The sequence below is a fragment of the Arabidopsis thaliana genome, chromosome 3 (genome assembly GCF_000001735.4).
Source record: "Arabidopsis thaliana chromosome 3, partial sequence".
Lineage (NCBI taxonomy): Eukaryota > Viridiplantae > Streptophyta > Magnoliopsida > Brassicales > Brassicaceae > Arabidopsis > Arabidopsis thaliana.
The window spans coordinates 11225026-11236512 of record NC_003074.8 but is presented as its reverse complement, the minus strand read 5'-3'; the positions used below and the strand labels follow the sequence as shown (position 1 = coordinate 11236512).

Below are 11487 nucleotides of genomic sequence, written 5' to 3'. Positions count from 1 at the left end.
CATCTTTTGCTTTCTTCTATGGAAATGGGTGGAACAAACAAACAAAAGAAAAAAAAACCCATACAATTTAGTCATTATATATAAGAAAAATCAATGCATTTAGTTACGCAATTCCTAAATAACATTGCATAAACTTTATATACATAAATCTTATTGAGACACTCAAACACTCACAAACAAATCCACAAATACTAATAAGTTTCTGCAAGAGCCCTTACAACACATACGTCCAGCTTCGTAGAGCAACAATGCAATCCAAAACTACATCCATATATAGATAAAGAAGACGGTAATTACGAAATTGTTATACTTACATGACCGATCTTGGGTCTCAGTTGTTGAAGAAAAGTCGTCAAATTAGGAATGGGAAGTTTCTGAACGCATCCTTAGAAAGTTCATGTGACAATCTCTCGAACAAGCCAGTCGAGACAAGGATAAGCGAAGTAGAGGATGAGAAACGACGGTAGAGCCAGCAAGAGAGTGACTAGAATGTACATCGCCAATATGGCTGCACTGGTCGGTATTGCATAGAGTATTATCAGCAGAAATATGACAACTAATGGGAACTTTGCTGTCAACTGGACAAAGAAAACCAGAGACTTCCTCAGTGAAGTTTGTATGTTGTCCCTTGGAATGCGATGATCATTAACAGAACGTGATGGTTCAGGTTGACTGCGATGATGGCGATTGTGGAGACATGGAGATGGAGTTTCCCTTGTATGATCATTGTTTCCATCTGTTTGAGCTCCACCAGGTGAGTTACGTCTCTCTCCATTCATCCTCTCGACCATCCAAAGCACAAAGTAGTTCTTGTGAGGGAATCTGAGTGTTCCTCTGAAGACCAGACGGAAAGACAAAAGGTTGCACCAGGGGCATGAAATGAAGAGAGGAAGCTGAACCGGGTGAGTAGGCAATTTCACAATAGCCCATTGAAGTCCCAAAATGCAGTTTTTACACATCGTATGTCCACACCATAACACATACGGAACGTTTTCAACTATATTAAATGATTCCCAGCATATAGGACACTCGAGACCTTCGTCTTTACTACCTACAGAAGATACATCGTCATCTGAACACTCCGCATGAGCATGGACCGGTCTTCTGATATCGTTTTTCGGTCCAATGTTTCCCGTAAGATAACTCGATGCTAGATTCCACATTCTAGTATCAGGGATGGATAACATGAATACCTTGTTTGTCACTAAGACCTAACCAGTTCTGCTAATACTTAACTCTCTGACCTTCATGAACACCGAACTCGATGCTTCATCGCTTCATAAGCAAAGAGAAAACACATATTAATCCTTCAAAGACAATCCCAACGACACACCGATGCAATTCCAACTAAGAATCAACTAATAAGATTAAGTGCTACATTGAGCAACCATGGTAACACAAATCATTAAGAACCTACTATACAGCAAGATTCAATTTTTATGATCAGAATCGATATTCGAACGCTTTAACTTGTATTAGAGCTCAAAGCTCGACAATTTCATCGATAAAGGGGACTCTTTTATCTTTGAGCCAAGTTTACTCACCGATGCAATTCTAACTAAGAATCAACTAAGATTAAGTGCTACATTGAGCAACCATGGCAACACAAATGATTAAGCAACTACTATATAGCAAGATTCAATTTTTATGATCAGAATCGATTATTCGAACGCTTTAACTTGTATTAGAGCTCAAAGCTCGATCATTTCAGCGATAAAGGGGACTCTTTTATCTTTGAGCTAAATTTACTCACAGATGCAATTCTATATCAGTAGCAACCAACTAATAAGACCAAGATTTAGTGATACATTAAGCAACCATAGCAACACAAATGATTAAGAAAACCCTAAATAGAAAGTTTCAATTTTTATACTCAGAATCGAAATCAGACTCTCAGACTTGTATTAGACCTAAAGCTCAATCATTTTCAGCAATAAAGATGATTCCTTTATCTCAAAGGTTATGACTTTATCCGATACAGAAGATCCCAATATAAGATTAAAGGAAGAAAGAGAAAACCCTAAAATCAAAATCACTAAATGAGATAATTGATCACAGAATTAAGCAGCTAACGAAGTAATCGAACCTAGATAGATAATTGAAAGGACAGAGCAATCAAATGGTTCACAATAACCGAAACTAAATCAGAGTGATTTAGATAAAGATTCGTACCGATTCGACTCTGCTCTGAGCTTTTTGTTTCGTACGTGAAAGAAGAAGATGCTTGATTCGATTTTTCCGGCGAGACCTAAACTTTCTGGGTTTTGTTTTGCTTTCATAAACGACGTCGTTTCAATCGTGTACCCAAGTTTTCCTTCCAAAAGTGTTTTTGATATTTTCTAACGTAAAAACTTGGTTAGTTGTTTTTTTATAAACATAATAACATTACCAACCAAAACATTTACGCTTATTGAAGATTAAGTAAACCTCTGAAAAAATAAAACACAGAGCGGTTAATTTTATTAATATAATTTAATAGAATTTTGTATTATAAGTTATTTATCAATTCAATTTTTTTAATATTTTAAAAAGAATAATAATAAATATATTAAAAAGAAGAAATATGAGAAAAAGAACAATCACGAAAGAAAAATAATAATAAAAGAAACTTTACGTTGTTTTTTTTTTATCTATATGAGTGTATATAGATAAAATGCAAATGGACTTAATATGTAAATATTTCTTTAATTTTTGCAACATTCTTCTCGTCCAGAGTTCATTTGTCATTTATCTCTTTGCGATATCTTTCATGTTGTCTCGTTAAAACTTTTCTAATAAAATCCATTGGTAGAAACCACAGTAAGGTAAAAAAGTATAATCATACAAGCTCTCCCTCGAATGACTATGGACATGGGGTGCAGGATGTTCGACATTTTTTCTTGTTACCATGTAATAATCATTGAATGCTTGAGACGTAAATTCACCAACGTTATCTAATCTAACTCCTTTGATTGGATAATCAGGAAACTCAGCTCTTAGTTTTGATTATCTGAGTTAGAAATCTCGCAAATACCACATTTCAAGATGATAACAAACAAACATGTGACCATCTACTAGACATGTCTATCATTACCATGAAATAATATAATGGTATACATGGTGGGTGTATAGGTTCACAAATGTCGCATTTGACTCGTTCAAGGAATTTTGGTAATTCTTTATCGATTTTGCTTGTCGATGGCCTTATAATCAATTTTCCAAGAGAAAACGTAACACATGTCCTTTTATTTTCTTGATAAAACTCTTAGGGTTTCATTGAATGTCCATGTGAGCTTTTTATAATTTTTTGCATCATCGTGGTGCCTGGGTGACCAAGGCGATCGTGCCACAATGTGAAATCATCATGATCTCTTTTGATAACAAGATGTGATCCTATTGAATTAATGTATGTATGATGCAATCCTGATGGGAGTCTTGGTAATTTTTCCAAAACGTGTCTTTTTCCCAATTTTTCAGAAGTGATATACATGTACTTTTTTTCATTCTCACTTGCACACTGAGTGTCATATCCATGAAGGTATATATCTTTGAAACTCAACAAATTTCTTTTTGAATTTGGTAAAAATAATGCATTATTTATCGAGAACTTTGTCCCGTTAAGTAATGCAAAATTTGTTTTACCGGTCCATTCAATTAAGTCTATGGGACCTGATATTGTGTTAACAATAACTTTTGTTGATTTCAAATGAGAGAATTTTTTTTTTTGTTTTAGAATAGTGTGTGTTGTTCCACTATTCGGTATGCAAATATCTCTAAGGTTTGCCTTGGATACCATTCCATTTGTAATGTGATCCATTTCTGAAATAAACATAATCGATTAAGGTAAGTAGAAAATAAATTTATTAATCAAGCATATAACACCCGATAATTATACATGATAGGTAACACAAGCACACAATAATTACACATGATAGGTAATACAAACACACAAACTTAGGAAATTTCAAGCAAGCGTCGATTTATTTATGACATATTAATTCGAGCCCCACACGATAGAAATTTCAGTTTTCCACAAGGACAACCTCATCGAGATCATTAGCAAAGTCAGAAGCATCAAGGTGGGTTGTACCCTCAGAATGTTCCGCAAGGTTCACTTCCTTTCCTTTTCCCTTAACAGATTTTTTGTACAGAGCACAAAGGTGTGCTGGAGTTCGGCATACCTGATACCGATGTGCCTTAGGGTCACATCTGAAACAAGCACTGTCACATTTTTGAAAAGTATTTGCTTGGATTTCTTTTCCTTTCGATTCATGCTCAGGACGAATCTTTTGGTATGACTTCCTGGTTTGTGGATTAAAGCCTCTTCCACGTCTGTGATAGCTTCGGCGCCCCGTCCCCAAAAAATTTTGTTTTCTCTAAGCGGATTTTTAACATCCAATGCATTAACCTCAGGGAATGCCTTTGATCCGGTAGGTCGGGACATGTGATTCTTGATTAGGAGCTCACTGTTTTTTTCAGCTATTAAGAGTGCCACAATCAAATTTGAGAATTTGGTATATCCACGCAACCTATATTGTTGTTGCAAAGTAATGTGGTTTTTGTGAAACGTGGTGTACGTTTTCTCAAGCATCTGAGATTTAGTGATAGTTTCACCACAATATCTCAGTTTGGCGACAATTCCCAACTTGGCAAAATTGTAGTTCATTACCTTGTCAAAGTCTTGAAACCTTAGACTTTGCCATTCGTCTCGGGCAAGTGGGAGAGTGATGTCCCTTTGGTGATCGAAACGATCTTTCAAATATTTCCGGAATTCTTTAGGATCTCTCATGTGTGCATAGTCATATATGACACTTTCATCCATTTGTCTTATAAGGAAGATCACCGATTTTGTCTTTTCTTGGGCCGTCGAAGAATTATTCTCCTTTATAGTCTCCGTTATCCCAAGGGACTCCAAATGTATCTCAACATTAGTAAAACTATGGTGAATAAAATATTAAATAAAATATGGTGATTAAAATCATCCATGTTAAAACTGTGAAGTAGAGTATTAAATGAAATATGGTGATAAAAATTATCCATAGAAACAATAAGGGGGGTGTATTGAAACTGTGATTTTCAAAAAATTTTGGTTTTATTACTGGTTTTGTCTATCCTTGCGAAAATCCGATATTTTGCTTCACAAGTTTCCAACTACTAGACTTGGGCATGAATACATACAAAATATGTTTGTTGAAGATCGCGATCATTTTCGACATTTGTATCGCATGTATCCAGAAGAATTCCTGAAATTATGCAGTATATTTTAAGTGAAGATGGGTTTAAGAGATACAATGAATGTTTCAGTTGAAGAAATGCTTGCTTCCTTTTTGTTCATCATTGGGCAAAATTTGAGGTATATCCAGGCTCAAGATAGATTCAAGAGGTCGAGATTCTCAATAAGTACGAGCTTTAATACAATTTTGAAGGTGTTAAATGTATTTGCACCAAGCTATATGGCTAAACCTACACTTGTAGTGCCCACGAAAATAAAAGACAACACAAGATTTTATCCTTATTTTAAGGTACGTGGTTATTTTTTTTGTGTTTATTTCTTTTAAGTATTGTAAATTTTAACCATTAAGTTTGTTATTTTCTTAGGATTGTGTGGGCGCTATTGATGGAACACATATCCCTGCAATGATAACAGGAAAAGAAACAGCTAGTTACCGTAATCGAAAAGGACAATTATCACAAAATGTTTTGTTGCATGCAATTTTGATTTAGAATTTATATATGTTCTAAGTGGATGGGAAGGTTCAGCTCAAGACTCAAAGGTATTAGATGATGCCTAAACAAGAAACACAAATAAATTAAAAGTTTCTGAAGGTATCTTGTTTAGAATATGACAAAATAGTTTTTTTTTGTTATTAATTTGTATTTTATCCTACTTATATTTTGTGCTTTAAATTACAGAAATTTTTTTATTTAGTTGACTGTGGATTCGCCAATTGTCGTAATTGTTTTGCTCTATTTCGAAGTACTCGGTATCATCTCCAAGACTTTAGAGGACAAGGAAAAGATCCCAACAATCAAAATGAGTTGTTCAACCATCGGCATTCTAGCTTGCGAAACGTAATAGAGAGGATTTTTGGAATCTTCAAATTAAGATTTCTTATCTTCAAATATGCACCTCCCTTTCCATATAAGACACAAGCAGAGTTAATATTTGCATGTGTTGTTTTACATAATTATCTTCGTAAGGAATGTCGTTCGGATGTGTTTTTCCTAAGAAAGATGTTCTCGAAGAAAATGGCATTGATGAAAGCGGCGATGAGAAAAATAAGCGTATGAAGAGGGTCAAGGTACTCAAGAACAACAAAGAGTACTTGCTAATAATTGGAGAGCAACAATAGCAGAAAACATGTGGACATATGTTATAAATATGGAATCATAATAATAAACATTTTATGTTATATATTTTTAGATTGTTTTTTTTCTTTTTTTATTGGCTTGTTGAGATTTGAGATTTGAAGGTGTTGATTACCAACATATCTGACTGAACGTCACCTATAATTCTAAGAGCTTTCTTTTGCTTTTTGATTGAATTATAATTTCATTTTTTTGGCTTTATTAAGATTATATGAACGTTTCTATGAGTCTTATTAGGCACATAAAATGGAATGTGAAAGGTATGTTATGAGCATTTTGAGTTTAACCCAGTCCAAGAATTATGATCGTTGATTTTCTTTCATTTTGTTGTTGTAAAATCTAACCAAATCAATCTAATAAATCTAACCAAATCACCTATGATTTTTTTTTTTTTAAATAACAACTCTAACCTATCTAACCAAATCACCAATTATTTAATCAAATCTAACCAAATCTCCAAAATATGTAACTTCCACCAAACACCCCCAAATCTTTATTCCAATACACCCCCTAAGTAAATTATGGTGATTAAAATCATCCATATTAACAAGTTAAAACAACAAATAAGATGGTACGTTAAACAAACATATAAAAGCATTATATTAATAAAGGGGCGGCAGAGTCGCGCTCCAATAATAATATAAATCAAGGTGGCAGAGTGATCGTGATGATAACATGTTTTAATTTAATAGAATTTTGTATCGTAACTCATATATCATGAAAAAGAGTAATAATAGAAAGAACTTTTACATTGGTTTTCTATGAGTGGGTTTACAAATGAATGGAAGAACAAATATATAGCACAAAAATAGACAAATATTACTGTAAGTAATAAATGCAAATGGGTTCCATATAATATTTGATACGCAAGTGTTTCTTTGACTTTTGCAACATAAACTCATTTTTTATGTCTTGAATGTATGTTGTGTATTGGACGTTATAAAGAGCGGATCATTTTTTTCCTTCTATTCATACCCATTCATACATAAGTTTTACTTTTTACTCTAGACAAAAGTAAGTGGTGTGAAATATTAAAAAGTAAAAAGAAGGGAATATGTACAAAATAACCATGAAACCGAAAAGAATTGAGTAAATGACTATAGGTAATAATACTTTATCGGAGAGGCAAATAAAATTACTGAAATAATTTTTTTTTCTCGTCTTCTCTCTGTTTTTCTTTTTCTCTATCTCTGTTTTGCCATATTCTCTCCCTCGCCGGATCTATGTCGTCAACTTCTCTTTCCTGTATGGATATTCTCTACCACTACTGACTCTGTAATAATATCACAGTGACCATGATCAAATGCCTAATTATTGTTTCCTTATTTTTATTTAATTCATGTCACTTCTTAAATTTTCATGGTTTTTTCTGAATTTTATGTAATATTTTAGGGGCTTTTTATAGATTTGGGTTCATTTAAGTTAAAAAAAAAAACTCTGAATAAATCGCTTTTTGCTGAGTTTATAGAGATAGACATTTTTTGCTGAGTTTATAGAGATAGACATTTTCTGCTAGACGAAATGACCATTTTGCATTCAATCTCCTTCTTCTTTCCTTTTTCTTTCTTTCTTTCTTCATCGCTTCTTTCTCTTCTTAATATTACCAGAAAAACTCAATTTCTTTTTTGATTTTTTTTTATCACAAACACCCAATATTAAAAAAATCTATACACTAAAGGATAGTACATGGGAACCCAAACAAAATAATTAAACCGATTTGATAAGAATATAAAGAACGCTTAAACAATTTCCAAATTTGATAAAAGTTTGAGATTTTGAGATTTTGGATTTGAAATTTTGTTGGTTCGTTGTATGAGTTTAGAGATTTATTTGGGTTTTGCCTAATCTATTTATTTTTGAAGTTTAAATCAATTTAATTTGTTTGTTTGTTGCTGAATTTTGTTGGAAATTTCTAAATTTTCCTCTATATAGAAAATTATTCAACATGAGTCTTTTTTTCACCTCTACCACACCACAAAAAAAGTCATTTACCAAAATTATCCGACACATAGTTAGTTTCTTTATTATGATGTCAAATTTGGCTACTTCCTAATATTACCCTAAAAAGAACCAAATGTGGTTCAGTTGTGAGTGCATGGTGCGTTAAGATATGGGTGAGCATTTCGGTTCAACTTTAGATTCGGTTTGGGTTCGGTTGGGTTCAGTTTATTTGGGTCTAGTAAAATTTTTAAAAAATGTAATTTAAATATATTCAAATCCATAACATTTTTTGTTTAGCTAGTAATAATTTGTTTTTAGTCTTTTTTGGTGAGTACTAATTTTTAGCTAAATATGTAGTTATAATAATAAAATTTTGTGATAAATCATGAGCGTAATTGAAACAAAAATAGTAAACTAAATCATTTAACTAAAAGTAGTACACCAAGTGATAAAAAAAAAGAAATACAAAGTCGTTAACTAAGACTCTGTTTTCTTGGGGCTTTTACAAGAATTGACACTTTCTATCAAAAAAACTCGAGATTAGGCAATTTTACAATGGTCTTACGGGGCAAGGCACTTTTGTGACTTGGAGTGACGAAAATACCCCTGCGGTTTTACACCATCAAACGCCATCTTTTCCGACGGCTTACACCACTAAAACTTCTTTCCTGTGAACCCAAAATTCAATTAAATATTCTTTTTATAAAAGAACACTAAACCCTATAGGGATAGTATATAAAAAACCCAAGGGATTTAATCTAAAGCAATGATCAATATCAATTTGGAATTTCATAAATCGAGAGAAGATGAAATCCTAATTAAGATTGAGAAATTCAGATTCATTTCAGATAATCGAGAGATCAAGAACTGTCGAGACAAAGATTTTTTTATGTTGTTATCGTGAGATGATCAGAATCATTGCAACCGTCGATTGAACTGATTCACCGATAAGGTACATGGACAGATTCAGAAGAGAAGCTATAGTGGATAACCGCATGCTTCGTCGAGGAACATAAATACATCTATACATAGATCTGATTTGGATTGAATTTTAATAGAAGAGAATCAGCAGTAACCGATGGATAATTGTCTTGCTAGATCCAATCGATTTAGAGAACATATAGAAGAAAGGGTAATTTTGTCTATGTAGAAGAGAAGAAGTACCTAATCTAGTAAAGCATACTAAAAAGCCTAATATTACAAAGGGATGATGTTTTATGTGCCAATCCTATAATTGATCCTTGTTTTTTTCTCCATCAAGATGGGTCATCTATATGGAGATGAAAAATGATGTTTGTTTTTGACAATTTAACATACCATTTGGATGAATCACTTGGATGATTCATCTCAATGACTTTGTAAGTTTAGGCAAATTTTTAAAACTCATTTGGATGGACTTGGTTGGACCATTTGGATGGAGATGGTTTAGTCAAAAAGAATAAATGACAAATATAACCTTTGGAATAATACTAATTTCTATAAAAAATTTATTAATATCTTTTTTTTAAATTACATATTGCACCAAAAAAATTAAAAATTGGAAATCACGGACTATTATTTTACGTCAAAATTGTATATATTTTCCCACCAACACCGTAAAATTATATTTTTCTGCCAACACCGTTAAATCATGTTTTCCTCCAAAACCGCCAAATCATAATTTTCCTAGTAAACCGCAAAATCATATTTTTTCGCTAAAACCGTAAAATCATGTTTTCCACCAAAACCGCAAAATCATATTTTCCCGTCATAACCGCAAAATCATGTTTTCCCGCCAAAACAGCAAAATCATGTTTTCCCGCCAAAACTTCAAAATCATGTTTTTCCGCCAAAACCGTAATATTATGTTTTTTCCGCCAAAATCGTAAAATATTTTTTCCCGCCAAAACCGTAAAATCATGTTTTCCCGCCAAAACTTCAAAATCATGTTTTCACGCCAAAACCGCAAAATCATATTTTCCCGCCAAAACCGCAAAATCATGTTTTCCCGCCAAAACCATAATATCATGTTTTCTCGCTAAAACCGTAAAATATTTTTTATGCCAAAACCATAATATCATGTTTTACCTACTAAAACCGCAAATGCAAAATTATTTGTCATTTGTCAAAATGAAAGCATGGGTATTTTAGTCATTTTTATCTAAATGAGAATGTGGATGAACTACAAAATGAGCAAACAAATAAAGATTCATTTAAATGCATCATTTAGATTAAATATCAAATGATCAAACAAACACTACAAACATCATTCAAATGCATCATTCAAATCATGTAAATGGATAATTTGAACGAAAATGTTAAATAATGAAATAAACAGAACCTAAAATAATAAACTAAGTCATTGGAAAAAAAAACATATCTAACAAGGTAAAAGACCTTTATTACATTTATTTGTGATGTTATCCCGCAAAGCTTCCATCACTCTATCACCGGTCGGCTCATATGCAATATGTTCTTCTTCTTCTCCTCCTTCTTTTCCTTCCTCTTAATTCTTCTTCTTCTTCTTCTTCTTCATTATCATCAACATGAAATTTTTCTTTGTTTTACTATTGTAAGAAATCATGATCTTTCTGATGTGAATCCCTTATGAAGTAGTGTAGTGTCATCGTTGCTATTACAAGCTTAATCCACATAATCAAAGCTTAGCTCTATGCTCATTTATACAGATGTTAAAATCAAACATATGATAAATAGGGCTAATCATTCGTCCTAAAGTTCATTAGAAACCAATCCATTGAATCAAAATCAAAACTATCACAAAAACAGAGAACACAAAAACTAAAAAAGAAAACTGATTCACTTTAACAAATTTGAAGACTTTCTGCAAAGCAACACAAATAAGGATAGATTTATGAATCAATGAGAAGACAAGCTCCATGAATACTTATAGATTCAACGGAAGAAAAAAACCCACCAAGTTGAGAGTAGCTACACAAACTAAGAGAACACAAACAAAAATTTCCAAAATATTCAATAGCTGTGAATAACGAAATTACCTTGCTTTTCTACCTGGATTGGGTGATTCTCCTTCTTTACCTTCTTCTTCTACGAGTCCTCCCCCAAATCTATGTAACTATGAACAACTACAACACAACTACGTTTGGTTAATCATAATGGAAATCAACTAAAACCACATCATTAGACACACGTTGCTTTGAAGCTCTTCAAGGTCACAAAAAATAAAGAGTAGAGAGAAGG

At 32.7% G+C, this 11487-nt stretch overlaps 1 protein-coding gene and 1 pseudogene across 3 annotated transcripts; both read right to left on the bottom strand.

Moving 5' to 3' along the window:
- Positions 1-54: 54 nt before the first annotated feature.
- AT3G29270 (RING/U-box superfamily protein) lies at positions 55-2340 on the bottom strand. Of its 2 annotated transcripts, NM_113852.4 has the most exons (2): positions 2173-2340; positions 55-1275 (listed from the first exon to the last, which is right to left on the bottom strand). In NM_113852.4, the coding sequence occupies exon 2, from the start codon at positions 1185-1187 to the stop codon at positions 396-398; it is 792 nt and encodes a 263-aa protein (NP_189573.1). In that variant the 5' UTR covers positions 1188-1275; positions 2173-2340; the 3' UTR covers positions 55-395. The 2 variants fall into 2 exon arrangements, with proteins under 2 accessions (NP_189573.1, NP_974376.1); NM_202647.1 differs by having other exon boundaries at positions 81-2199.
- A 1750-nt stretch (positions 2341-4090) lies between these two features.
- On the bottom strand, positions 4091-4801 carry AT3G29265 (annotated as a pseudogene; the record flags this gene model as incomplete). The annotated part of the gene is made up of 1 exon: positions 4091-4801.
- Between the last annotated feature and the right edge of the window lie 6686 nt (positions 4802-11487).

Coding starts and splice junctions, on each gene's coding strand:
- AT3G29270 (NM_113852.4), bottom strand. CDS start 1,187: ATGTTATCCATCCCTGATACTAGAATGTGGAATCTAGCATCGAGTTAT.